General features: G+C 50.0%; 11 protein-coding genes across 11 annotated transcripts; 6 read left to right on the top strand and 5 right to left on the bottom strand.

The window, feature by feature from the left end:
• Positions 1–163: 163 nt before the first annotated feature.
• G6M90_00g088910 (uncharacterized protein) lies at positions 164–433 on the top strand (the record flags this gene model as incomplete). Its single annotated transcript, XM_066131341.1, has 1 exon — positions 164–433. The coding sequence occupies one exon, from the start codon at positions 164–166 to the stop codon at positions 431–433; it is 270 nt and encodes an 89-aa protein (XP_065987291.1).
• Positions 434–966: 533 nt separating this feature from the next.
• G6M90_00g088900 (uncharacterized protein) lies at positions 967–2,340 on the bottom strand (the record flags this gene model as incomplete). The annotated part of the gene is made up of 4 exons (XM_066131340.1): positions 967–1,730; positions 1,786–1,986; positions 2,086–2,177; positions 2,243–2,340. 4 exons carry the CDS (start codon positions 2,338–2,340, stop codon positions 967–969), a joined length of 1,155 nt encoding a protein of 384 aa, XP_065987316.1.
• Positions 2,341–2,998: 658 nt separating this feature from the next.
• clc1 (Clathrin light chain) lies at positions 2,999–3,832 on the top strand (the record flags this gene model as incomplete). Its single annotated transcript, XM_014686740.1, has 3 exons — positions 2,999–3,041; positions 3,110–3,321; positions 3,374–3,832. 3 exons carry the CDS (start codon positions 2,999–3,001, stop codon positions 3,830–3,832), a joined length of 714 nt encoding a protein of 237 aa, XP_014542226.1.
• A 352-nt stretch (positions 3,833–4,184) lies between these two features.
• G6M90_00g088880 (uncharacterized protein) lies at positions 4,185–4,640 on the bottom strand (the record flags this gene model as incomplete). Its single annotated transcript, XM_014686741.1, has 4 exons — positions 4,185–4,246; positions 4,303–4,363; positions 4,425–4,509; positions 4,636–4,640. The coding sequence occupies 4 exons, from the start codon at positions 4,638–4,640 to the stop codon at positions 4,185–4,187; spliced, it is 213 nt and encodes a 70-aa protein (XP_014542227.1).
• Positions 4,641–5,399: 759 nt separating this feature from the next.
• On the top strand, positions 5,400–7,709 carry G6M90_00g088870 (uncharacterized protein; the record flags this gene model as incomplete). The annotated part of the gene is made up of 1 exon (XM_014686742.1): positions 5,400–7,709. One exon carries the CDS (start codon positions 5,400–5,402, stop codon positions 7,707–7,709), a length of 2,310 nt encoding a protein of 769 aa, XP_014542228.1.
• Positions 7,710–7,968: 259 nt separating this feature from the next.
• On the bottom strand, positions 7,969–9,160 carry tlg2 (t-SNARE affecting a late Golgi compartment protein 2; the record flags this gene model as incomplete). Its single annotated transcript, XM_014686743.1, has 3 exons — positions 7,969–8,432; positions 8,492–9,045; positions 9,138–9,160. 3 exons carry the CDS (start codon positions 9,158–9,160, stop codon positions 7,969–7,971), a joined length of 1,041 nt encoding a protein of 346 aa, XP_014542229.1.
• A 1,132-nt stretch (positions 9,161–10,292) lies between these two features.
• CMD1 (Calmodulin) lies at positions 10,293–11,321 on the top strand (the record flags this gene model as incomplete). The annotated part of the gene is made up of 7 exons (XM_066131339.1): positions 10,293–10,295; positions 10,443–10,499; positions 10,569–10,584; positions 10,748–10,873; positions 10,954–11,024; positions 11,088–11,229; positions 11,287–11,321. The coding sequence occupies 7 exons, from the start codon at positions 10,293–10,295 to the stop codon at positions 11,319–11,321; spliced, it is 450 nt and encodes a 149-aa protein (XP_065987361.1).
• Positions 11,322–12,422: 1,101 nt separating this feature from the next.
• Positions 12,423–16,965, top strand: APL4 (AP-1 complex subunit gamma-1; the record flags this gene model as incomplete). The annotated part of the gene is made up of 6 exons (XM_066131338.1): positions 12,423–12,432; positions 12,492–12,615; positions 12,674–12,862; positions 12,917–14,996; positions 16,012–16,101; positions 16,219–16,965. The coding sequence occupies 6 exons, from the start codon at positions 12,423–12,425 to the stop codon at positions 16,963–16,965; spliced, it is 3,240 nt and encodes a 1,079-aa protein (XP_065987327.1).
• A 242-nt stretch (positions 16,966–17,207) lies between these two features.
• On the bottom strand, positions 17,208–18,505 carry G6M90_00g088830 (uncharacterized protein; the record flags this gene model as incomplete). The annotated part of the gene is made up of 2 exons (XM_014686746.1): positions 17,208–18,341; positions 18,419–18,505. 2 exons carry the CDS (start codon positions 18,503–18,505, stop codon positions 17,208–17,210), a joined length of 1,221 nt encoding a protein of 406 aa, XP_014542232.1.
• Positions 18,506–20,126: 1,621 nt separating this feature from the next.
• On the top strand, positions 20,127–22,151 carry SRP72 (Signal recognition particle subunit SRP72; the record flags this gene model as incomplete). The annotated part of the gene is made up of 2 exons (XM_014686747.1): positions 20,127–20,866; positions 20,951–22,151. 2 exons carry the CDS (start codon positions 20,127–20,129, stop codon positions 22,149–22,151), a joined length of 1,941 nt encoding a protein of 646 aa, XP_014542233.1.
• Positions 22,152–22,807: 656 nt separating this feature from the next.
• sec73 (Protein transport protein sec73) lies at positions 22,808–27,032 on the bottom strand (the record flags this gene model as incomplete). The annotated part of the gene is made up of 2 exons (XM_014686748.1): positions 22,808–26,640; positions 26,705–27,032. The coding sequence occupies 2 exons, from the start codon at positions 27,030–27,032 to the stop codon at positions 22,808–22,810; spliced, it is 4,161 nt and encodes a 1,386-aa protein (XP_014542234.1).
• Positions 27,033–27,044: the final 12 nt, after the last annotated feature.

The raw sequence follows: 27,044 nt of genomic DNA, 5'->3' as shown, positions 1-27,044 counted from the left end.
GGCGGAATGCCGTCTGCTGAGCATGCGGCTTGGGGCTTGAGGCTGCGTGCGTTTGTTCGGTTCGTGGGCCAAATATCGCCGGTGAGAATCGTGGAAGTACATGTCTATGGCAAGGCGTTGAATGAATGAATCTGACTTGAGGAGAGTGTGAACTGAATCTAGAATGGCCAACAGTGGCGTTGAAGATTTCTCCAAGGTTGCGTCGTGGCGGCAGTGCGCGCCGCACCACGCCCGACACCATGTTGACGAAAAGCGCAGCTCAAGTAACTTGGTACTGGAGCATTATAGGTACCAGCCGCCGTTCGCTGTATTGAGTGGTGATAACTCTGACAGAGACGACGAGAAGGGCAAACTGGCACCTCAGGATGCCGTCATTTTCGCGGGATTTGGGGATGGCCGGGGTTGGAAGATGAGCTTGAACGCCGAAAATTAAAGTGGGGGTCATGGAGATCCTCCTGGCCCAAAACATTCTAGTTAGCAACCCAGCCGCACTTGCACATAGTAGCATGTGGCTCATTGTAAAGAGGTCGGCCTCGGGTCGGACCAACGGGATTAAGCCGCTGAGAGTCAAGTCAAGTTCCTGGCGATGAATACAATACCTACCTAGTAGGTATTTGATCATTGTTGCAAGAGCCTATCAACTGATTTATTTTATAGCTATTATATGAGCAGATTGTGGCACGACTCAATGCTCCATGCTGAAATTGGCATCATCTCGTCCATCTTGATTGTCAAAGCCAAGACAAGTCTTCGTCGAATTATATTACATTCTGGAGGGGGGGCCTTCGACTGGTCGAGAGTGGCACAAACGAAATTCTTCTTTGATTGATCAAGTATGCAGAGATTTTCTGATTTAGTGCGAGATATCGACAATGTCCAAAGCATGGTATAGTTCAAACTTGACTGTACAAATCCCAGGTAACCTTGGGTACTGTCTAATCTTCAGGCCATGACCAACATCCACGCTCACGTCTCGGCGCTATCCTTCAACATTTCCGCTACCTCAGGTTCGATACCATCATCGCCTCCGAGATCAGGGAAGTCTTCGGAATCATCTACCCGCCGTCTCTTGTTTGAACCATTTGTTGAAACAGGTATTGACTGAAATGAATGTGCTGAGTCTTGTTCTGTAGATGACGAAACATTGGCCGTCTCAGATGCCTCGACCGGTTCATCCGCGTCCTCATCTTCCATCTGAGGTGGAGTGAGAGCCTCCATCTCTGGCCTGTCTAGTTCGTTGTGAGGGCTTCCAGTGTCGCCCTCTCCCGGCTGACCATTGCTCTCGGTAGGTCCTAAAGCTCGCATAATCGCGACCTCCACCTGCTGCTTTTTGTCTTCAATCTCCGCTTTCCTCTTGAGTAACTCACCAGCTGCACTTTTGTCGGCTTCTAGAGCAGATCGACTTTCATCCAACAGCTTTTCCAAACCCGATACCAAATGTTCGCGGGCTTTGACACACTCTGCAACGGCGCTCTCTGCGTTTGCTAGTGTTTTGAGCAGACCATTTAGACGGGCTGCATACACGGGAGCGGACGGTACTGCGACATTTGGGTCCATTTGTTTATCATATTCCTGGTTTGCAGAAGAGATCGTAGTCTGCAACGGCCCGCTAAGTTTAACCGTCTTCTGATGAGCCGCGATCAAAGGGCTGAATTCGGAGGGTACAGAAGAACTTCCGAACGGCGAACCGGAGAAACCAGATTTCGGAGCCCCGCGAGCTTTGTCAAGTTCTTTCTGAGTGTTAGTGAAGGCAAGAAACAACGGTGAGTGAGTATGCGTACGTACCGTCAAGACGAGACTCGATAGCTCTCTGAATCGGTGCTTCGAAGATAGATCTGTCTTTCCAGACATCGATCACGCGCCGAAGTTTCGCCTGAATTTCTGCAGGCGCACCCTTGTATGCTATAGAAGAGGCTTCGGCGACGATGGGCGAGAATGCTATAACGAAATCTTCCTTGTGACGTATTCTTGATTGTTGAACAACCTCTGTGGCAGAACTATGTCAGTGGGCCACTGCGTTCGCATTTGATTACGCAATCATATACGCATGTATACGATACAGAATAATCATCAGGAGTTGCTTACCGTTCGCGAGATATACCAAACTTAATCGCTTTGTGCTGGAAGAATCTTTCAGGCGTTGCATCCAAAGTTGTACGGTGCGATCCGCATGACGTCTAGGAATCGAAGCGAACATCAGTACGATGTTGCGCAAAAAGCCTATACGTCAAAGATCACTTACCTGTGGAACATGATCCATTGGGCAGCGGTGGCGATGCTGTCGTGACTCTCATTGAGTGATGATAGCCGCGCCAGAACCGAGTCGTCGTTGTACGCCATGCTTTCGAGCTGCGATCGCCGACAACGCGAGCGAGCTAATTGCTAAGGAATCGAAGTATGATCTGCGTAGTGCGACGGAGAGTGACCCAGGTAACGTTGTGGAATGCTTTATAATGCGATCGAGGTAAATGTTACTACGGTGAAGTACTCTCGTGCTTGAAAGTTCTCCCTGGATGGACTTCGAGGCGATGATTTTTTGGAGGTGTTCTTGTTCTATGGCGTTCTGAAAGCAGATGTTCAATGTGTAGCCCAACTGGTCGCCCTAGACGATGAAATAGTATTTTTGCTAATGGCCCAGCTTTGCACGATCCCCTAAGTTCTGGTGTTCAGAGCTGGTGTGGGCCAGAGGTTTGAGCTTTTGCATCAACCGAGAATCATAAACATGCAAGGGGCAAACCAGCCGTGGGGTCAATGGTGCTCAAATGCAAAGCCCCATGATATGCAATATCCGGAGCAGTGGGCTGCCTTGGCCCACCGCCCGGCAGAATGCTGCCCCTTTGACGCTTCATGCCAGGTAAATGGGCACTTGGGTGATCATAGCGAGCTGTGGAGAGCCCATCCGTCACTCCAATACTGCGATCGCGAAGCAGAATTATTCTCACAAAACAACACAATAAGAGCTTGTGTCAATCAAATAGGCATTACTAATAACTACACAATGGCAGATCGATTCCCCTCTCTAGACGACTTCGATTCCGGAGGTTTGTGATCCATTAGCTCAACTTCGAACACCCTCATCTACAATTTCACTGACTTGTCTGTTACAAAGCACAAACCGAAATCAAAAATCCTTCCGCTGAGCCATCGGCCGACGACTTTCTTGCCAGGGAAAGGGCCTTATTGGGAGACGACGCTGAGCAGTTCACAACTAGTGAGGATGCCGTAGCCTTTGCAGAACCAAGCGGTGACCTCCTGGGGCAGGATCAAGTCGGCGAGTCAACCTTCGAATCCCAGTTTCCCGACCTTGCCGGTCCCTCTGCAGTATGAATAAAACAGCTCGATTTAATAGGTGCCGCGCTAATGTGCTAAGCAGGGCACTGCTGGTCTACCTGGAAGTACCTCTATCACTGGACCGTCCATTAGTTACAATTCAGGTTACCAGTCTCATGTAGGCGATGAGGAGGAACCCGAGGTCATCAAGCAGTGGAGAGAGCAGCGTGACGCACAAATTGCCAAACGAGCTGAACAGTTTGCTGCCCAGCGTGAGGAGACTATCAAAGAAGCACAGCAGAACATTGACGATTTCTACGAGAATTACAACAGTAAGAAGGAAAAAGGAATTGCACAGACAAGGAAGGATGCCGAGCAATTTCTCGCCAACCGCGAAGATACAGTTTCGGGCGGCACAAGTTGGGATCGCATTGCGAAGCTCGTCGATATAAGTGGTAAAAGCACCAAAGGGGGCGCAACTGGATCCGGCAAGGAGCGCTTCCGCGAAATGTTGACAAGCCTACGAAAAGATGAGAAGGCCCCAGCAGCTACGGGATATTGAACAAGAAAGCGCGATATGATAGCATGCGTGAAATCCTTTTGCTCCTAAATGCACCAGTGGGCTACGAGGTGTATTATCATTAATTTTACTGTCAGATGCAGCCCTCCCCGTGTATTTTGGAGGATCTATGAAGTAGGCGGACTCAAGTACTCAAAATAACACCTGCTGTGCAATTCATAGTAACTGGGCGTTAACATGTCTCCCTACTATATTTGGAAGCTCTCAAGTTAAGCAAGTAAAGTGCGCATAATATTTTATCTGCGTTCGTCTATCGAACGGCGTACTAATAGAAAAGGTGATACATGATCTCTGGGCCAGCACAGAATTGAACGTCCAGTTGCGCGCCGTACGTTTAATCTTTGCCGAACCAGGTGTTGTGGCCCGTAACCTTGCGTCCAGCAGCGTACAGAGTGGCTGGAAGGAACGAATTAGCTGCGCATTCGAAGCTGCTGTATGATGCTTGCACGAACCTCCGAATCCTCCCCAAAGGACAATAAGGTAGGGGGTCATATACCAACGGCTACGAGTGCCCTGTACGTAGTCAGCCAAGTGATGACGCGGTTGAACCGGGCGAGCCTCAATCGAAACATACAATCAACCAAAGACGGGTATGAGCCTTATATGCCTGCTGGTAGAATCGCTGATGCTGAGGCACCCTGTTCTTGGCGTCGACCAGACTGCCTCTTGGTTAGCTAATGATTTCGGAACTGCTGTCATCAAAACCCAAAAACGAAGTCGCAGTTGACATCGGTGAATCCTAAAGGGTCGTGACAAATAAGTATCCCTGTGAAAAGACGGCTTACCCCATCTTGAAGAAATGTATTCAAGTTCGCGTGAGGTTTGGGGGAAAGGCAATCGTTGAAGAGGAGTGGTTGTGCTGTGACCGAGGATGTGGAAAGGCTCGCATGTAGAAATGAGGCCATTGAATTGGGGTCAGGCGTTGATGACTCAGCACTTGGCTTTTCCCGGGCCCGTGCCGAGACACGTGCCGCATCTGGGAAGCTACTTGCTTGGCGCTAAACTGCAAGGAGAGCTGTAGTTGGTACCATCCGACAAAGTTGGTGGCAGCAGCAATATTGCAACATTCACTGCTCATCAACGAAGCCTACCAGACTTTTATAAAGCTACTGTGACCAAGTCCAATGAGTTGCCTGGGGTCATAGCTGCAACTGTATGAGGCGCATTGGGAATGCGAAGGTCGAGGCTGGCTCTTCGTCATTCGCCAGTTGGTGTGCCATGGCCCCCAGCGGCGATAACCCATTTTCAGCATTGCTCCAATCGATCCTTCACGAAAGACCTGACTGCCTTAGTGCGATCTTTAGATAGATCGAAAACGATTTCTGCATCGAATAGAGTTCCCATCACTCGAAGAGGAACTCTCATATCGATATCGAGCTCGCCGCGCTATTCACTCGCCTGCCAGTTCAGTCGGCTGTTAGCCTCGTCAAGATGGAAGTTAGAACGCAGGATAGGGCAGGCTCCTATATGCCATGCGGCAATTCTGGCTACGGAGGGACAATCGAGCCAAGGGGGGTCATTAGGACGAACCGTTCTCCAAGATTTTGAGATGGCTTTTCAGGCAAACGATTCACGGTCATGGGAAATTTGTGCCTTGTCGGTTCGTCGAAATCATGGTTGCGATGGGGTATGGGAGCTTTTTGGGTATATTCAAAACAATGGGCTTCTACGGGTGCTGGCCAACCATGACACACAGCGCCTTCGAGACGAAATACTTACCGCTGCCCTGCATCTCGACTCGCGACTCACGGTCCTCGTCAATAGCGCACACAAACTCCTTAATGATACCAAATTTCGATGGCCGGATTTATACATGAACATTGTTTATCATATGCTCGACCACGAGCAATATGATAGAAGTATTCGGTGGCACCTTCAACTAGCGCCTACATTTCCGCCATCGACAGAGGTCTTTGGTGCCTTATTCTCAAATTTTGTTGTTGACCAATCACCGATGATGCAAAGTAATTTAACAGCACTGTACGTTTCTAGCACAGAGAAACAATTATATGATCATATAATTCCTGTGCTCTATGCAGCCGGCATTTCAAAACTTGCACGAGTATGGAGAAAAAAGCTACTCGCATTTCAAGACTTACCAAGGACAAGCAAATCCAAACCGTTTCTTCGATTTCTTGCCCAATTTTATCAGACAATCAATTTGACCACGGAAGAACGAGAGGTTGGAGGACTTGCGCCCAGTACTTTCGACACAAACCCTTCGATTCCAGCAAATAACGATTCAGAGTTAAGCGGGGGACAATACGGCGATGCCATCGTGGCTCGATGGTTTGCTAGCACATGGACTTCAGTTGAGTTTGCCATTAATCTGGCGCAGAGACTGGGTCTCCGCGCCATAGGGCCAAGATCACTGCAATCCCTTGCACTGCGAGAATCCGACTCACAAGCAATGGCATCACGTATTGGGCAAATTGAAAAACTTGATATTACCATCTCAAATCAGGTCTATTGCAAGGCACTGGTTTTCTTTGCTAAACACGGGGAAGATGAACTCTTAGCGAGCCTTTTGGCTTGTGATGTCCACCCAGATGAATTTGATGACATTGAAACACGCCAAATGCTAATGGCTTCTTCTGTGCGAGAACAGAATTGGCAAATGGAAAGGTTACTTCAGGGCATCGAGTGGGCAATCGAGTATGATCCTGCAACTCGCAGACTTCGCAGACTTCTTGACTGCGAACTGTCAAAGCGTAAACTCGATAGAGCAAGACATGTTCTCGAGCGTATGGAAGCATTAAAGGTTAACATGGGCCAAGAAAGTGCTTTACAGCTTCTGGAAAGAACCTTTCGAGGTCTGGGAAAACACCCCAAGGGACGGAAACGCCAAACAAGAGAAGATTCAACCAAGGATTTTGAGGCTCTTCTGAATAGAGCCCTCGACATTACCCGTCGTGTTGCTTTACATGACGTTGCTATACCTATCCAGTTCTGGAGCTTGTTGTTTTATAATCTTGGTCGTTTGGGTCGTTTCGCTGAACTGGAACAATTGTTTCTGGAAGTAGTTCAGCTTTATACACCGCCATTAGGCGGCTTGATACCAATTCATGCCGATGATATGCCACAAACCGAAAGCAAAACAGGCAAAGAAGTCGGTATGGTGCCATGCCAATTCATATCTCCAGTGCGGGATAAGAGCAATATTAGCCGCCGTTCATCAAAAGATGATCAGCCACTGAGTGGTGTCTTGACCAGCTTTGAGCTACGAGGTGGGCGACAGTCAGGAAGCGAAGATTCGTCGAATATTAATCGAAAACTTGCTCCTACTCCTATTTTGAATGTTGGAACCACTCGGGGCGATCCTAGAATCGAGGGCGGACTTGGCCCTACATCGACCACGGGAGATCTGAAGGAGTATATCCCCGCAGACTTGCCTTTCAGCCATCGGAAACATCCAATACAGAAATTATTCAGTACACACCTCCAGCGATCCATCGTTAGATGGGGCTTTGATCAAACGTTGAAGTCGAAGCCAAATTCGATGGCACTCGTCGGTTCACCTTCGACTGGAGTCTCAGCATTCGACGTAGCTAGTGGTGTACGATTATTGGCGCTGTTACGAGATCAAGGCGTCCTAATCGATTCGCAAGTTCTCCGAACAACGATTGTGGCGAGGATTGCTTTAGGACAAGTTCCAGGTCGTCAAAAGGATAGATCCCGAGACAGGCATGAGCTGTCAGTAGAGCACATGAAAGCCTTGTTTGATGAGGCGTGGGGATCCGAAATTCTTCCCAGTCCTTCCGAAATAACACGACAGATTGAGCATCAGAAGCCCAGACTGTGGAGCAGATACTCCAAGCTATTCGGTCAGTCATTTGACAAGGGCCAAAGGGAAGCTTGAGAAGCCGACCAGAGGGGTCAACTTTGACGAAACTGTAGTACATATTGTATGGCACACATGAACGTACTTTGTGTACCTGTAATATATATAATAGCCTTTTCCAAGAGACTAAACTACCACACTCTGGTCGCTCTCATAGACACAAAAGTTAGTCACACGCCTATGTATACACATCTATTAATACATTGATTGTTAAATCAGTGCCTAGTCGACCCGTTACCAAGTCCAACTAGAACTTTCGACACAATGCCGGCCAATATCAATCACGTCTCTTTGGCTTTACGAGAAGGAGAATAAATAATCCCGCAATAATTAGAATGAGGAGAAGGATTATTTTCCTCTTGGTAGTCCTTCTCTGGTAGCCTGAGGCCACCGTCAGTTCCCGGTCAGCGCCTTTGACGTTCTCATTCATTCGCTCCACGTTGTAGTCGATACGGTCAAGCATTGTGCCCTGGTCTATAACCATCGTTTGAAGGTCGCGAAATATATCAGATAGCTCAATAATACCTTGCGCAATCTCCTCGATCTCGCGCTCTCGCTGAGCTATTGCAGCGTCGTTGGAATGCAGGAGTTTCTGTTGCGATGCGGCTTGGAGTGTAGATTGCGAAAAATACCGGTCGGCGTCTGATTCTTGTAGCGACGAGTCTATATCCGAGCCCGCCTGCGGCATGGAGGATGAGTCTCCTGGAGTGAGGGTGCCTAGTCCTCCCATGTCTCGAAGTTCTGAAATGTAAATAGTTAGCCGACAATGGAGTCTTTACTCAGAGTTCTGCCTGGCCTACTCTTGAGATATGCGCTTTGCTTCTTTCTGAAACCAGCGCTCGCTTCCTGAACTCTTGTTGCTAGAGATATCTGAATATTCCTTGCCATAGTCTCTTCAGCTTTCGTAAGAGTTCCAGACTCTTTGGACTCGCGAACCATTTGCTCCACACGCTGGATCTTCCGCTGACAGTCATGGAATGCTTTTGTTATTTGTTGGGTCAGCCGTTCAATTTGTGTTTCTTGTGTCTTTTTTGCCTCGTCGTCATTAAATCCCGGGAGGACATGCTGCTGATGTAGCTTCTCAAGGTTGTGTCCGTTGGTCGCCACGTCGGCCAGCAACTCAGTAATCTCGTCGGAGACATCAGCCCAGCGAGGCGGCAGCAAATCCATCTCAATCACCGCGTCGCCATCGTCGTCGAACCCGCCACTCGAGAGGAGCCCCCTTCGATCTTCAGCAGCATAGCTGCTACTTGAGTACGCAGCAGAGAAGGCATTGGAGCCTGAGATATTCGAGCCGACATACTTGTTACGCTGGGTCGGATGATGTGCGTACGATTGACGGTAGGAAATATAGCTGAATTCAATGCAAGTTAGCAGAATGCAGAGCCATGCGCGTAAGCTCCTGCCTCGGCTCGTCGAGGTATACTGGAGTGGGAGCGCACATACAGGTTGGTGCGGTCTCGCCACATGGCGGACGCAGAGAGCTTGTTGCTGTGACCTCCGAGACGGAGTAGCCTTTGGAAACTTCACAATACAGAAAATCAGGGGATGGAAGAGCGGTAACAGTATCCAAGGATAAGACGTTTTTCTGTGTCGTGCTGTACCGTGTCGCAAGTAATGGTGTGCGCGGGTTGGAGGTGAGCTGCTTGTCGCAGACGTGGGACAACATTGAAGGCAGTGACGAGGGCCTGGTACAATGTAAGTACATGGTACTAAGTCTAAGTACCTTACTTTAAGTAAGTAGGACTGAAGTACAGGGGCCAACTGGCATTGGAGCTCTGTCACCAGACACTAAGCCCAGTGCCTTGAGCGGCTCCAGGTCGGGTCTGGTGCTACATGTATGTACAGTCAAGTCTGGTCAAGTCTGGTTGGTTCAAATGTTGTTCGAGGCACTGCACGGGCATTTACAGCATGGCATGGACCAGAAATGGGCGGGTTGGGAAGTTATTCCAGCGCGCACATGCGGTCCTCTAGTGGCTTCACTGTAACAGCCGAAACATCCAGGACTATTACAATGGTGACTTCTGGACATTAAAATTTAACGGTCTTTTGGGCTTATGACGCCGTCCGACGTGAGTGCTCTGCGTACATGGTAGGAGGCGGAACCGTCATATGGTTGGTTGCATGTGTGCATAGTATATTCAGTGACAGTGGATTGCTCGAGCTTGCAATGGTCAAGACTGAATATTCAGATGTTCAGATGTTGCATGTAATAATAAGGGCCACAAAATCACCGTCGGCGTCGTACATTCAATGTTGATTGGTATCCTACTGGATATCTGTACCAGAAGCCACTGGGCCACTGGCAAAACCACACGCACACAAACCGGGCGAATTGGTTGATTCTTGGGGCGACTAGGGTCTTGGGCCGCCGTAGGGCCGGTCTTGGGCCATTGATCGCAACGTCAAGATCAAGGCAAGGCATCTATGCCTCACCCCACTCTGCTTTCCTCCTTACGACAACCCCCCGAACCAAAGCTGCCCATCCCTGAGTCTGAGCCAAGACCACGAACTTGCATCTAACCTCGCGCCATTAACCACTCTTCGCAAATTGCTGCGTCTCCTCCGCCGTATCCCGCTCGCTCTATCCACGTACCTACCATGGTGAGTTAAGCTCAGATTTCCATCAGTGTAATCAGTTTTGCGTCCCTGTGCTCTGCAACCCCGCGCTCTCCCTGCGCTCCTGCCTCGCGGTTGGGTGAGGGGCCGCCTTGCACCATCGTCGCCTTGGCTAATTCGGTTGCACCACAGGCCGACTCTCTTACCGAGGAGCAGGTCTCCGAGTTCAAGGAGGCATTCTCTCTGTTTGTAAGTTAAAAGACAGATCTACTGCCTCTGCTATGGGTTAGGCCTTCACATGCTTACCTGTGCCTTTAGGACAAGGATGGAGATGGTAAGTACCGCCGCTTTTGCACAGTCGGAACGAGTCGCACGAGTCGCATCAAAGTATATAGGGCTCATTGTTCACTGCCCCATCCCCTTGGCTTAATTGTCTACGTCTTGTGCCGAGAGAATATCGATCTCACGACTTCATAGCTGATCACACCTGTGTTTAGGTCAGATTACCACCAAGGAGCTGGGCACCGTCATGCGTTCCCTGGGCCAAAACCCGTCCGAATCGGAGTTGCAGGACATGATTAACGAGGTGGATGCTGACAACAACGGCACCATCGACTTTCCTGGTAAGACTCGCCCCGAGATTGTTACAAACCATGGTGACACTCACAGCGACTAACACACGATGTGCCCCCTCTAATTGTAGAATTCCTGACCATGATGGCCCGAAAAATGAAGGACACTGATTCCGAGGAGGAGATCAGAGAGGCATTCAAGGTGATTATAGCCCCCATCTATGCTCTCGTCACAAGCGACTTGCAAAACTCAACTTGAACACAGGTGTTTGACCGTGACAACAATGGGTTTATCTCGGCAGCAGAGCTACGTCATGTTATGACTTCTATTGGCGAAAAACTCACCGACGATGAGGTTGACGAGATGATTCGGGAGGCTGATCAGGACGGCGACGGCCGAATTGATTGTATGGAACCATCAAGCCGAGCCTTTCGAAACGTTCCTCTACTAATCCGTTTGGCAGACAACGAATTTGTCCAGCTTATGATGCAGAAGTAAGCAGTCGTTTTTTAGAACAAAAAAGTCAAGATGGGTGGTTCTCAATGGTCTGCTTGCTGGCTTATGCTAGAACCCCGATCAGAACGCTCAGGCAGCCACCTACATGCCTCAGCTGTTGACCCATGAACGCGATGGCGCTTTAGAGGGCTGGAACAGGATTTGGTGTCTTAACTCTCCTTCTATGGTGTTGGAGATTCTACTAGTCATCGGGGAATATCAATGGATAGGGCACTGTTATGTTTACAGGGAAGAAGGGTCTATCCTGGGTGTTTTGTCGGTTCTCTGTTTTTGTTCGCGACGACCTCCGCCTGTTGCGGTTATCTTCATACCTGGGTGCCTATGTACCTGGGATAGGTAGAATGATTGTGTGTTGGTGGGATTAGTAAGGAAAGCAGTTCATTTATGCCTTGTGCAAAACAAGGCATCCAACATCCAACGTGTCCTTGAATTTTCACGAAAGTACCAGACGCAACCTCCAATATTGCATTTGCCGAGCCGGGCCACTGTCTGAGCCAAAACTGTGACATACCCGCCCCAGTAGTATTGCAAAGTTATTGCAGATTGTCCTCAGATTGTGCGGGCCGTAATACGTCCGAAGACACATGTGAAGATAGAGCCGGGCTAGCATTGGGGGTTAGACACTGGGACGAGCGTAAGGACTGTTATTAGCTTCCAGTTGTACTCCGGTACGAACTAATAGTTAATATGTTTGTGTGTCCATCGGGCCGTTGATTTTCCTCTGTCCAAGCCCAGTATTACACCCAAGGAAGCCAGTGGCTCTATGTGGATACCCAATTAGGAGTCTCCTGGCTGAGCAAGCATCAGCTGCCCCACGTTTCGACAACCTGCAATCCCAAGACGTCTGGACACAGTCTACAGTGGTCGTCGTCTGCCATTTAATTTCTGGTTTCTCGCGCTGTCCTTTGCATTGGCATTGGACGAAACTGACTGAAAGCTACAGAGACCTTGGTACTACATCCAGAAAGTTGGGGCATCGAGGGCCAGAGCGCCTCCTTCCGCGAAACACTTGGCTCCTCGACCCCGACCAGTTCCCTGGACCCCTTGACCGATAATGCGCATGTTGGGCGCCTGCACTTCAGGATGAGCTCGCGTAAGGTTTTCCCTTTTGAGAGGTTTTGTTTGCCATTTAACGATTAACTGTATTCACAGTAAAGCAATTTATTCGCAATGTTCGTGCGGCAAAGACCATCGCGGATGAGCGCGCGGTGATTCAAAAAGAGAGTGCAGCTATTCGCGCGAGCTTTCGGGAGGAGAGTCACGACCATGGCGTTCGGTAAGCTTTCGTAGTAATGTCTGTTATTCCATTTGATGAGCTAACGGTATCGGACCAGCCGCAACAACGTTGCCAAATTGCTGTATCTCTTCACGCTCGGGGAACGAACCCATTTTGGCCAGATTGAGTGTCTGAAGCTACTCGCCTCTCCTCGATTCGCGGATAAACGTCTCGGACATCTTGCTACGAGTTTGCTCCTAGATGAGAACCAAGAGGTTTTAACCCTGGTTACAAACTCATTAAAAAAGTATCTCGATTCTCTGCACCTTTGACATCGGGACCAAAGCTAACCAGCTTGTAGTGATCTTGGCCACTCGAATCAATACATCGTCGGACTTGCCCTATGCACTCTAGGCAATATCGCCTCTATTGAAATGTCAAGAGATCTATTTCCTGAGATTGAGAACTTGATATCCACGTCAAACCCTTATATTCGGAGGAAGGCTGCTCTCTGCGCCATGAGAATCTGCCGCAAGGTCCCCGACCTACAAGAGCACTTCTTGGATAAAGCCACACATTTGTTAGCGGACAGAAACCATGGCGTCCTTCTCTGTGGTCTGACCCTGGTCACGAGTCTGTGTGAAGCAGACGAAGAAGAAGGAGGTGAAGATGGCATTGTTGACAAGTTTAGGTCGTTTGTTCCGGGTCTTGTCAAGACACTGAAAGGTCTTTCAACCTCCGGCTATGCCCCAGAACATGATGTTACTGGCATCACGGACCCTTTCCTTCAAGTAAAGCTCCTTCGACTGCTCAGGATTCTTGCCATTGGCGATCCAGAGACAAGCGAACAAATCAACGATATTCTAGCGCAAGTCGCAACCAATACAGACTCATCGAAGAATGTTGGAAATTCTATTCTTTATGAGGCGGTTCGTACAATCCTAGATATCGAAGCAGATTCTGGACTGAGGGTTTTGGGAGTCAATATCCTCGGCAAGTTTCTTGCCAACCGTGACAACAACATCCGTTACGTGGCTCTGAATACCCTTATAAAGGTTGTGGCCATCGAGCCCAATGCCGTTCAAAGACACCGCAACACAATCCTGGAATGTCTGAGGGATCCGGATATTAGCATACGAAGACGTGCTCTTGATCTCAGCTTCACTCTAATAAATGAGAGCAATGTACGAGTCCTAATCAGAGAGCTTCTGGCCTTCTTAGAAGTTGCAGACAACGAATTCAAGCCTACCATGACAAGTCAAATTGGAATTGCGGCGGACAAGTTTGCCCCAAACAAAAGGTGGCATTTCGATACCATGCTTCGGGTGCTGTCATTAGCGGGAAACTATGTTAAAGAACAAATTCTCTCGTCGTTTGTTCGGCTTATAGCAACCACCCCGGAGCTTCAAACGTATGCGGTACAGAAGTTATATGTCAACCTTAAGAAGGATATCACCCAGGAAAGCCTGACCCAAGCGGGCGCTTGGTGCGTTGGCGAATTTGCCGATGCTCTGCTCAAGGGGGGGCAGTATGAAGAGGAAGAACTTGTTCAGGAGGTCAAAGAACACGAAGTAGTCGACTTGTTTGCGCTGATATTAAACAGCAGCTATGCGACACAAGTCTCTACCGAATACATTATTACCGCCTTGATGAAGCTCACCACTCGCTTTTCAGAGGCTTTGCAAGTTGAGAGAATCAGGCGGCTTCTACAAAGTCACCAAACGAGCCTCGATGTCGAAGTACAGCAACGAGCAGTTGAGTATGGCAATTTATTCTCATTTGACCAGATTCGTCGTGGTGTCCTGGAGAAAATGCCTCCGCCACAAATCAAAGAGTCATCTAGAGTTCTTGGCCCAGCGCCTACCAAGAAAGCAAAGGCTACGAATAGAAAATCCAGGGTGCTAAAGCCAACAGAGCAGGACCTGCTCGACCTTATGGATGCTCCTGCACCGACTACCTCGGGGCCAGCTCAGACTACCAACTCGGATCTTCTGGCAGACATTCTGGGAGGCAGCGCTTCAACACCGCCCCCGACGTCTACATCGCCACATGCTCCCCAGCCAGCAAATGTGCCCTCAATTATGGATTTATTCGGGACCGGACCAAACCAGTCAACCACTTCGTCGGCACAAACTCCTGTAGGCCTGGACTTGATGGGCAATAGCTCCCCTCAGACACAGGCATCTCAGGTTGAACTGGGACATCCCTGTTACAGCGCCAACGACCTGAGTGTAACCATTCAAGTCCAAAGGAACGCAGAGGGTCTCATTCAAGCTGTGGCGCGTTTCCAGAACCTCTCCGCATCAACATCACTCTCTCACGTCGGGTTGCAAGCTGCCGTTCCCAAATCTCAGAAACTCCAACTTCTCAACATTTCGTCCTCGGAATTATATCCTGGCGCGGATGCCACCCAGATGATGAGAATATCTGGGTGTAAAGGGGTAAGATGGTTTCCCGTGTCTCAATCTCGTAGCAATCCCCTCTTTCGTTCTTCTATGGCCGATCTCGCTGTGTCTCAATATATTTCATATCTTTGATTGATTGCTAACGTTTTACGCAGCCCCTACGCCTTCGCCTCAGAATTGGCTACGATCATCCCTCTGTCGGAAAAGTCTTGGATCAAGTGAATTGGACTGAGCCTTCGTAGGTCACTAGAGTGAAAAGGGGGAGGGCAGGGCAGTGGCAGGGGGGATCTCATGGGGCAACATGAATCGGACAAAATTACACGATGCTATTAGATACTCTCAGTTCAGAGTATAGAATCAACCAGAAATTCATTATCACGGTATCACAGTCACATTCCTCTGAAGTAACCTGTTCCTGCTGGATGTTTCTAACGGCCAGGCGTCCCTTCAAATCATGAAATTTGTAATATCTTCAAAGACTGGATCTGGTTATCCTTGTACTTACACCAAAATTCATGCTGATGCACAGCACCAGATTGGGATAGCTTTCAATGAGTCGGGCATGTAGTCGTTAGCTTTTAAGTAGGCCAGTCTTAGAGTACCTACCTGGGTTAAGTCTCCACTCTCATCCCTCGGCACCCCAAACTCCGTAGAAGTGACGTCTGGTCTGGTCCAGATCCAGGACTGGGTTGGCATTGCACTGAAATACACCATTTAAATTATGTACAAAATCCGCAACGTCCTATACTTTCTTAAGCAGGGTTTCTACAGGACGTATCCATTCGCAAGATCGAGATTGCATATCGGTAATCTGCCACGCTTCAGCAGTTGCTGCAGAGCAATGACGAGCAAATCAAGCCACCTCGACCGAACCGCCGAGGAACCAAGAGAAGCTGTTTGTGATGGCCCCTCCAGAAGATTGACTCTGTTTCGCTTTTCTCAGTTTTATCCTTCCTTCCGTATTCATGGTTCTTACGGCTTTCAAGCCATTGCCGATGTCACTTGGCCCTGTTGATCGAGGCTAACAGACGGCACCTCACCCGGCGTTCAGGAATTACATTCTGTGAAGCTAAGCCAAATTGAAAATGTCAATGAACGGGTCCGGCTCTTACGGCTGGGGCTTCATAATGGCCCTGTAAAGGTAAGTCAGTCAAGCGACCTCGATCGGGACGGTCAGGGAAGCAATATATATTGACTTGCAATCCTTGGAGTTCTCGTTGTCATCATGACTGACTTGATTATCATCGGCGCGCAATAGTTCTCGCCGGGCCAATGGCTAGATACGTATGTCCCTGGAATCGCCAGGGCAGGTGGCTTCACTATTACTTGCGCCCCGTCATCAGCAGCCTCGTGCGATGGTCTGGTTGCGCCCTATCTCGAGCTCGCCGTTCAGCAGTCTCCGGAGAATGCGGTCGCGGCATGGCTATGGCAGCCAGCGGAGAAAATCATCGGGTCGCATTTGCATGTCCGCATCGGGGGCAGTTTTGTTTTGCCTCCCCCCTCTCATCCTCAGTTGGAGAACATCGAGAGGATTGTTTTCGTGGCGGGTGGCGTAGGCATCAACCCCCTTATGAGCATGTTAAGCTACATTGCTGAGACGGATGGCTTTTCCAAGCTTGACGTATCCGTCTTCTATACGAGCAAGTTGCCGGACCGGGGAGGCTTGGAGAGCATCCTATTTGTGCAGCGTATAGCGGCGTTATTTGCAGATGGCAGGGTCAAGGGAACGTTCAAGATGTACTTGACGGGCAGCCCCGAAAGCCTTCAACGCTTCAAAAGGTGCCGCAAAGCTCACTGTGTCATGGACAACAACGTTGAAGTTCAAGAGGGCAGATTATCGGCTGCTGAGCTGTGCCCAGATCCGAGGAATGGGGACCAGTCTTCGAGCCTGTTTTACATTTGCGGGCCTCCAACCATGACAGATTCCCTGTTTACGTCTCTGACTTCTGGTGATTCAGGATTGAACATATCGCCAGCACAAATCATGATAGAGAGGTGGTGGTAAGCGGTGACTGTGTCTGATGACAAAGGAACAAAAGTATCATTCAACTCCAACCATGGTATCATATTGCGTCATGGCATATTGGTCATAGCCAGTTCTAGTTAGTTATCTCCATTTGTCTGCCTCATCAATGCTGTGATTGCCTTTGAACGCCAGGCTTTTCCTTCTCCCGAGAGTCAAATATTCTTTCCAACCACACCGTTTCGTTCCCAGACCCTGCCACAAAGTTCCTTTTCTAATGCTTGTTAGGTGAAAAGGTCCTCGGCCCTTTGTCTTCGCTTTGAACGCGCTGGATCCAGCAGCTCCTTGCCTGCATTGCTTGTGCCCAGCTTGTCGGGAAACAGCTCCCGGGCACTCGTGGTGGCAGCTCCTCGTATAGAAAACCCAGCCCTATCATCGACTCTCTGGTTGGCCAGACCTCGAATGTTGATAGAGTTGCCAGATTGGGCGTCAGAGATGTCGACGATCTTGGGAAGGTCCTGATCTTCTAGCCTTGCAGAGCCAATAGAATCTTCAAGTTGATCCAGTTGGCCACCTCGTCCACTAGCTCTGGTTGGGAATAGCTCTTTGCTACTATTATCGGCCACTATACGATTTTTGATAGATCTGGCCTGGCTTCTATTTCTGTGCGAGGAGCCTTCCCCCTCAGCCATCCGAGCATCCCCGTCGCGGTCTCGTCGGGGGGAAGCCGACCTATCGCGTCTGGTGGATTTTTTCATAAATAGCTCTTTTCCACGGTTCTCCTCGGCGTACGATCTCGAATTGGCCTCTGGGGCCGAGTCTGGTCGCGAGCGACTCGAGCGAGGAATGTCGTCATACATGCTGGCCTCGAAGGTCTCGACATCATCGTCCGAGTCGCGCCTTCGCCGGCCAGCATTTCTGCGATAATCGTCGTCTCTCTCTCTGTACCTTGGCCTGTTTTCTTTGTATCTCCGGCGCCGTTCTTCGGGATCATGCTCCGGGTGTAGGAGATAGTATCTGCTGCGCAGTGCGGCTCCAGCCTGCTTCTTATCGCTACTGACAGCGAAGCGAACGTGTAGTGAAATTTCTGGTTTCCCATCAAACGGCTTAGCCGGCAGAGTCTCTCCCGGCGGCAAAACTGTCACGTCGACTACCTCAATGGCGCTCAACGCCATGATGGCATCTCGGGCTGTGAGCTCGTTAGCAAACACCAGGTTTGCTGAACCATCGTCAATCCACTCAATCTTGTCCACCGGCCCAAAATGACTCTTGATGTATGCTTTTATATCGTCCGTATGCAAGGTATCGACACCTCGAACATGCAGCTTATTGGGAATCAAAGTTTTGCGTTCGTTCTCATCCGGGTTGGCAGATTCGTCCTCCACCAGCTCTCCGGGCTCCTGCGGTTCGGCCGTTCCCTAAAAGGTTGTTAAGATCAGGCACAGGAGAGAGGTGGCGGGTGGGCTGGAGAAAAGGAAAAGGACGTATACAATACCAAAATATCATCGGCCAGCGGCAGTTCCTCTGCTGGCAGGTCTTGCGTGACCGGCGCAGCGTCTCCCATCTCGATGTCGAAATCCATTGTAGAAGAAAACGATGCAAAAAGTTTCCTAGTCAGAGAGACGAGTCACTGAACAATGGGCTCGATTTAATTCAATCCAGCAAGATGCCCTGGAGAGGCTGTGTGCACAGGTGCAGGTATAGTGACGCTGTCTGCAGTGAGGGTGGTGGGAGCGTCCATCCGTTCTGGTTTATCGTACTTAAATAGGCAGGGTCCCGTGCAGGCCCGGTGCAGGTCTGGTGCAGAATGGCCACCACACTGATGTCGGGTCTGGTCAAGTTTGATTGATTGATGTCTGGTACTCTCTGTGGACCTGGAACCAGTGGGCACTTTTGTTAGCCGCTTCAACGTTGGGAATGAAGTTGGGAGTGAAGCTGCGGCACACAGGCAGATGCGGCGTGGGGCCCGGTGGGTTTTAGCCTCCTGACACGCTGTGCATGAGAATCATCAATCAATCCATCAGTTATCGACGATGCCTGGCTGGCACTGATGTATCACAACATCCACATAGCTGCACAGCAGAGCGCCGAGAGGATTACTCTAATGCAAACACTTTTTCAATGCTTGATATACTAAACCCCCGCTTGCTTGACCATGGTGAAAGGCCCCAAATTGAGTGGGAATGGCAAACGACATGGGCCCCGACCCTCTCCCGGGTAGGCGACTCCCATCGTACAGAAGAGCGGCCCAAAGCTTCCACTCGTTTAAGCCTTGGACATGGAGATACTTTATCTGAAAAGTGGCATGGGGTGTTATATGTACGTAACTTCTGTCACTCCAAATTGTTCTACCTAGATAACTGTGAGGATGGCTACATACATGCTCAAGTTAAGCATCGTGAAATAGAGACAAGCCAAGCCCGATGGACGGCGTTTGGGCTAAATATATGCAACAAAATTTCTCAGTGTGGTGATTCAGTGACCCCCCCTTGCTGATTATTGAAAGCTCCCTAGACAACCTCCTGTCCTCGGATGATACCACGACCAATTGCTCCTAGTACCCCGTACAGCTTGATGCTTGTCACTGTTGTTTGTGTCTGGGGCAGTGATTCTCTAGCTCTGTTCTTTGGGGCAAAAGTGTTGGCAGCCCCTGAAGCGGAGCGAACGACGCTGGCGGCTTCATCTTGAGCACCGGCGGCCTGGGGAGCTGGAGTCCTTGAGTCTGGTGGTTTCAACCACCGCAATAGGGACATCTAATATGCGCAGTTCTGACGTTGGGAGTATTCCGTAGTACGGAGTACCTCCCACTAGGTAACTTGCCTGCCCCACATCCTGCCCAAAGACTCGAAAGCCCCCGCGGCACCCCAAAATTCAATTTACTACTCCGTGGACCAGACTCGATAATTATCCATCTCCAGCTGTGCCAGCAGCGCGACCAGTCGACAGTCGACCTCACTCCGTTTCGCAGCCTCGACCGCTGAAAAGGCACCCTTCCCGCCCACAGGGTGTCCTTCTTTGAAGCCACGGGTCTATTGCGAGCATCACACCTGGCATAGAGGCAACAGGCCCTTCCGTCGGCGACTTCCCTTCCGCCTTTGTAGCGTGCTCAAAACCTCAACCATCGTCATCTGCATCAGCTCCCAGTCCTTTGATCAACCGACTCCCTTCCTGTCTTGGGAAATGCCTCTGTTGCCATAACAGTCATGCCTCAAGACCCCGCCACTACCCTCAGCGCTATGCTGCGCGGAGCCACCATAGACGATCACGATGAAATTCTCAAAGCTGCCAATGCGGCCCTCAAGGCCAACAAAAACGATGAGCTCGCACAAAACACGAGAGTTGTCGCTCTGTTGAAGCTGGACAGATTTAGCGATGCTTGTCGGGCAATATCCGAGGGTGGGATTAAGCTAGAAGCCAATTGTGTGCTTGAGAGGGCATATGCTCTTTACAAGTTGGGAAAACTAGACGACGCAACCAGTGTCCTTGCATCCATGGGCATTCAGAAACGAAGCCTTAGCCATCTTGCGGCTCAAGTTGCATACCGTGCCGAGAACTTTGATGAGGCGCAGTCCATATATAATCGACTTCTTGCCTCTGATCCCGATGAAGAGGCCAATGATCTTAGCATCAACCTCCAGGCAGCACAAGCTCAAGCCGCGTGGAAAGATATCTCCACATCTATTGTCCCGGATTCAGAAAAAACCATGGAGGCCTTTGAGCTGTGTTACAATGCCGCATGCGCAAATATCGCCAGAGGATCTTTGCAACTGGCACTGAAACTTCTCCAGCGAGCCCTGGCCCTCTGTGATGCTTCTGATGAGCTGACAGACGAGGACAAAGAAGAAGAGCGCAAGCCTATTCTTGCCCAGCAGGCTTTAGTTTTGGCCAAGATCGGAGACCTTAACCGTGCTAGGGATATATATTCTTCCATAGACATCTCTGCGTAAGTAATCGTGACCAAATTTTCAATTGTGGGAGTCTGCCGGACCAGACAGATATGCTAACTGGCCTTGTTCGCAATATACAGGGAATCCGAACCCGATTTCAAGATAATCACTCAAAACAACCGCTGGGCGCTGGAAAAGAAGCCTGAGAATCCCTTCTTGGTCGAACGCGAGGTTGCGTCTTGGATGTCAGCAAGCAGTAAGGCTAAACTGTTCAAGTTTCAATCTGATGTTCTTGCCCGGAATGCATCTGTCGTTGATTTGCGTGCACACAAAGTCAACGGTGTTAAAGAAAGGGTGAAAAAGGCGACAACAAAAGACCAAATGCCATCCTGCAATGCTGATTTAAACGGCATGTCCGTCATTGGAGCTGCTGCGGAGACGCAAGGTTTGGCCCGAAAGGATGCTCTGCGATCCCTTCTTAGTCTTTCCAAAGCAAGACCCAACGATACGGGGCTTGTCTTGACCATAGTGCAGCTTCACTTGGAGCGGAAGAAGCTCGGTGCCGCCCTACACACTCTGATGTCGTTTTTCTCGCGACTGGAAGGGTCCGGGGATGAACAATCCCAACGTGTCCGTTTTAGCCCTGGGCTGGTAGCGCTTGCAGTAGCGTTGAAGAAGACCCAGAAACGGGAGACGTCAGCCAGGGCCGAGCTTGTGAGGGCGGCGGAGTTCTGGCGCGAGCGCCCAACCACTTCGGTTGTTTCCCTTCTCGAAGAGGCTGGCATTGCACTTGCGTCCTCCTCTAGCCGCAACGAATTGAACCTGGCACGGGTTGCCTTTACGAAGCTACATCATGAAAAACAAGTGCCACCTATTACTTCTGCTGGGTTGGTCGCAGCGGTAGCTGCTTCTGACGTTAGCGCGGTGGAACAACACATTGCGCAACTTCCTTCCGTGGAAAGCCTTGTCAGTGGCATTGATGTAGAAAGTCTTATAAACTCTGGAGTGGCTTCTACCGTCGAAGCCTCAGCAGCAAGCAGGAAGAGGCGGTCCCCCACCGCTCCAAGCAGTGAGCGCCCAAGCCAGAGAAGAAAGAGGATAAGGCTGCCGAAGAACTTTGTTGAGGGTCAAACCCCTGATCCTGAAAGGTGGCTTCCATTGCGTGATAGATCAACTTATCGGCCAAAGGGTAAGAAGGGACGGAAGAAAGTTGCTGAGTCTACACAGGGTGGTGTGGTAAAGGAGGAGGAAACCCTTGGTCTTGTGGGCGGTGGCGGTGTCAAGGTAGAAAAAGCGTCGGCCTCAAGCTCATCCAAGAAGAAGAAGAAGGGCAAGAAATAGGCCTGATGGTGGCTGTGAAGCCTGACTGTAGCCTACGGTGTACGGTCTCAAGGAGTCCGGGATGGGAGATGACCTGGCCGGATACGGCATCAAAACATTAAGTAGGCTATCGGGAGGCATTATTTGCAATACTGCACAAATCTCAGTGGGCCTTAGGGGTCATGCTACAATGATACAAGGCATTTACTTGCTTGCTTCCAATAATGCAACTTGGTCACGACCTCGGAGCGAAATGCACATGCTTTCAATCGTGCGTCCCCTTCCCCTAGTCTGGATGGGTGTTCAGTCTCTCCAGTCTCTCCACCTGAGTTTGAGGATATTGTTCGTGTCGTCAGATTGTATAGATGCAAACACATTGCAGTATCCTCACCACAATTGTGAGGCTGTGTCCCTTACGTCCTGTCTGTATGAAAATTGCAGAGCATTGTTCCCAGTATAGAAGGAACTAGCAAGAACACAAGATCGCAAGCGGGAACGCCATATCACGGTTGTATTTGAAGCGCTGCATATTGCTGCCTTTATCATACCCTGAATTCTTCCAGTCGCTCCCTTGACCGTTTTGCAGAGCTTGCGAAATCCCAACGCCAGCATAAACACTCATATGTAAATTGCAGCCAATCATCCTCTCTTCTAATCGAAATCAGAAACTCTCTCAATTAGACTCTCACAACCTGTATCGGTTGAGTTGTTAGGGTTTCAGGCTCAAGTCGTGTGTCTTCGTCATTACTACACGACTCATCACTTTCACAAACTTCTCCATCCAGCTTCTTGTCCTCAGTCACACTTTCACTCACTTGTGAATATGCACCTGCCTCCAGGTCCTCTAGTCGCGTTCCTGATGCCATTTGGGGTGATTTTCTGCCGTCGCGGATGCTAGGGCCGACTTCACTTTCACCATCCGATGGGATTGCAAGCCTTCCACCGGAAACGCTCCTAGCTGCTTGTGCTGATGAATATTTCCTGTGAAGATCTCTAAAACTACGAGCGGTGGCAGTGCTTGTACTAGCGACCGAGTTCCTTCTGCTACTTGTGCCGTTCGACTCGGATGGTGTTTCGAGTGCAGAGTGGAAATCGTCATCAAGGCTGTCACTGCCCAGTAAAGGGGTAGCTGGTTGGTCTTGCTGGTCTTGCTGCAATGACTGGTGTTGTTTCCGTGACATAATCTTGTCTTCTTGAGACAATGTCTGCAGCTCTGTGCCCAGATTGATCACTGAGGCCTTTTTACCATGAACAACAAAGCTACCAGTTCCACGGGACAGGGTCGTTTCCCGGGTCCCATCATCCACAGAACCAACAACTGGCGGACCTGTGTCTCTGCCCCTCTTGCTGCGATGATGTGAAAGGTGACCTGCACTCTCCCTAAGAGTCCGCTGCAAGCTTCTTCTAATCTTGCTTCTTTCTAATTTATCTCGATCTGTCGTAACCGAGTACTCATTGCCTTCTGTAACTGTAGACATGGGTGTCCTTTCTAAAGAGGCACGTCTTGATTTTGCCTCCCACAGCCCGGCTTGCTTCAAGAAGTCCCGTTCGTCGGCATCCACATCATCTTGGCCAGTATCCGACGTTCTTGACGAGCTGGCGATGTCCTCATCCTGAAAGGCTTTGGCGTGAGGTGTTGGGGTTGAGGGCTGTGCTGCAGCTACGGCAATGCTTGAGATAGATCCTTGCCTCATACTTTTCGCGTCGGATTTCGCATGCCAGGACTCCTTACCGGCAGATTGTGGAGGCGTCTGGGGGACGCTCGTTTTGGTCGGAGAGTCGATGACTTTGCCGGTACTGACAGTACTCGGAATCTGAGATAATGAGTTTTCTGTGGGCGTCTGGGGGCTTTTTTCGTCAACGGTTTGATGTTTAGATTTCGACTCCAGCCGAGTCAATGGGGGCTGTGGCATGGATGGAACACTCTGTGAATCTGACTGCAAAGCAGATTGTAGCAACGGGACTTCGTCATCTGCAAGGTCTTGAACGAGAATGTCCCGGTGACATTTTTCCCGCCAAATCTCCATACGAGTCCACCTCAGCTGTGCAGACATGCGGGCTGCGGCCAGCAAGAGCTGCTCCCTTGTTCGTGGCTGGATTGGTGCTAGAATCTGGAGGTGCCTTGCATTCCTCAACTGTTCCTCCAACAATTTCTGAGCTTCTTCAACTTTCTTATCAGCCTCGCAAATCTTTTGTTGCATGCCATCGCGTCTTGCCGTCTGTATATCTTCGGCCATTTTATGATCAATGTAGCCCCGTGCGATTGAAACAGGACCAGTGGGAGTTTGTATTAGTTGTGTCGCGTCAGAGCTGTCCAAACGACGCATGCCCCGGCGACCTTGACCGTCAAAGTTGGCTCCCACCACACCACGCATCCGAATTCCCGACGTCCTGAACGCAGCAGCGTAGTTGAGCTTGGCCAGCCAGTCATTGCGTTCTTCCTCGCTGTCTGCCAAAAGCACTTCATCTAAGCCACCTTGTCGAACATATAAGAATGCGTTTTTATGTTTCTTGTATGCAGTGTCGACGAGCGCCACAGCGGCATGTGTAGACATCAAAGCATCTGGTTTGAACTCTTCAAGCGGAGGCTTGAATATAATTGGTATACCATCATGCCCACCTTTGAGATGGCCCTCATATTGATGGATTAGATTCTTCACCCAGCTTGTATTTCGGAAAAAATACAATTGGGCTCCAGTCAAAATCGCGCCCCATTCTTGCCACGGTGATCGTGTCTTCCTCTTTTTGGCATCCTTCCGCCACAACAACCCAACTTTGGTGACTTTGATATCCACGATTCCCGGATGAGCATCATTGGGGTTTGTGGCCGTCTTTTCCGACATGAATGCGTCTGGCCGTGATCTAGGTGACACGATCTGGAGGACCCCGGTTTTAAAAAAGGTGTTTTGCAGGTCCTTCAGATTAAAGGAAGGCGCAGTCCCTAAATAATTATAATGATCATCCAAGTGCATGGCCTCCTTCAAATTTGGCCGCAACGCATCTAAATTGCCGTCAAGAATGAGCGTATAGGGGTCAATGGGTTCCTTTGCAGCGCGCTTTGCCGGGTCAGCGCCATTCCCAGAAAGCAACTTCTTTTTGGACTTGTTGTTTTGCATGCGGTCGTTCGTCAAGTCCAGGTCATCCTCAACGTGAATGAAAGGAGTGTATGAAATATTATCGTAGAAGCACTCGAGGATATCATCAAATATACCCTCTCCCCGCGTGTTCTTCAAATAATCCGACTTTTGCATTTTGTGCTTGTTGTTCTTATTGAATACATCCGTGTGTAATATAAGAAGTGAGAATGCTATAAAGTAAGCTTGGTCTGGAGATGAGTAGATACCGGGATTGCATTCGTGATAGCGGTTAGCAAACGCCTGCAAGCATCGATCAATTTGCTGAGTCTCCTTGGGTAGCTCGGCCTCCATCAGCAACTTTCTAATAGCCATATCCATAGGATCCCCGAAGAAACTAAAGCTCCTCATGTAACTTCGGAGCACGGCAACAGAAAATGGATCAGCTCCCTTTGACAAGGCAGATGCAATGACCCCTCGGCTTACCACACCTTCCAGACGAGCCAGATACTTCGCAGGGGACTCATTGCCTTGGCGTTCTGGCAGGATGACCGAATCTCTTGGCAATTGCAATGAGTTGCTCTTGGAGGTTATTGAGCCAGGGGTGGCGGGTGTCAGTGTCCCTTGGCGACTGAGTTCAGAATTTTGTCTGATACGACCAAGCCCAAACAAGTCGCCGAAGCTCTTCCGGCCAATAGATGTCGATGTACGGGTAGTTGGAGGTAACAGGTGGTCATCGGTGGAGTCTCTACCCATTGAACTCATGGTAGAGGACCGACCCCTGAGTAGATTTGTCCGCGTAGGGGATGATTGACCGGAATGTTGCCCACTTCCCCGGACAAACAAAGCAGAAGCAGCAGAACTTTGGGTTATATGGATTTCATCTCCATCGCCGTTGGAAGCTCGAGGGGTGGCGCTCTGCGATGACACTGGGCGAGGTGTGACGCCAGTGCCAAGAGAGGCTGACGATAGATTCTCGCCCTTGACTATATTCTTTTGTTGGAGGTGAGCTACAGGGAACAAAGGTTCTGGAGGCTTCTTGGATTTGCGAAGTTTGAAAAATGGCGTGCTAGAGGGAGGCTTCTTGGGGGTTGTGGTCGGACTTGAACGGGAGACGTGATCGCCAGAGCTGGCATCAGATCTGGAAGATTCTGATTGACGATTGTCCAATGCATTAAGGGAGGTACCATTGGGCAATGCTGCCGCCTGAGTTGATGGCCGACGATATACTGGCTCATCCGACGCCCGGCTAGACGCAAGATCTCGACCATCAGCCAAGTGATTTCCCCTGTGCATGGTGTCTATGGAGGCATCACGTCTGCCGCTCCTGGCAATATCATTGGACCGGCGAAACTTTGCGGCCAAACTCATACGTGATGCCACTTTTTTCGGGCCTGCGATATCGTTGGTAGGAGCAGTTGTAATGATGGCGGGTGCTAAGACACTCTGTTAGAAGCAATTGACTCTTCGGGGTGAGTAGTACGCTCAGTGAGGACGTACGCCGTGGAACAGGAGGCGGTGCTTCAGCCTGTTGCCTGGCTCTTAAAGACAACTGAGAATCGGAGGCGTTTCGATATCGCAGGATGGAAAACGGGCGGCGTTTGTTTTGTCGTTCAGACTCGGACGTGGGTGGCTCAGGACTGTGCTCGGGCGGCTCGGATTGGTGAGTATCCGGCTGAGACAATGAGTAAGAGTCTCCCGCAACGACGGGCTGTGCTGCTGACGAGGAAGAGGGTGCAGCTTCATAATCGTCGTCGTCGCCATCGTCGTTGGATGGCCGAGGCACGTTGAAGGTTGCATGGCGTCGGATATCCGTCTCACTAGCCATGTTACCTCGCCG

Source organism: Metarhizium brunneum, chromosome 5, assembly GCF_013426205.1.
Source record: "Metarhizium brunneum chromosome 5, complete sequence".
Taxonomy (NCBI): Eukaryota; Fungi; Ascomycota; class Sordariomycetes; order Hypocreales; family Clavicipitaceae; genus Metarhizium; species Metarhizium brunneum.
This window is presented reverse-complemented; position numbering and strand designations above follow the sequence as displayed.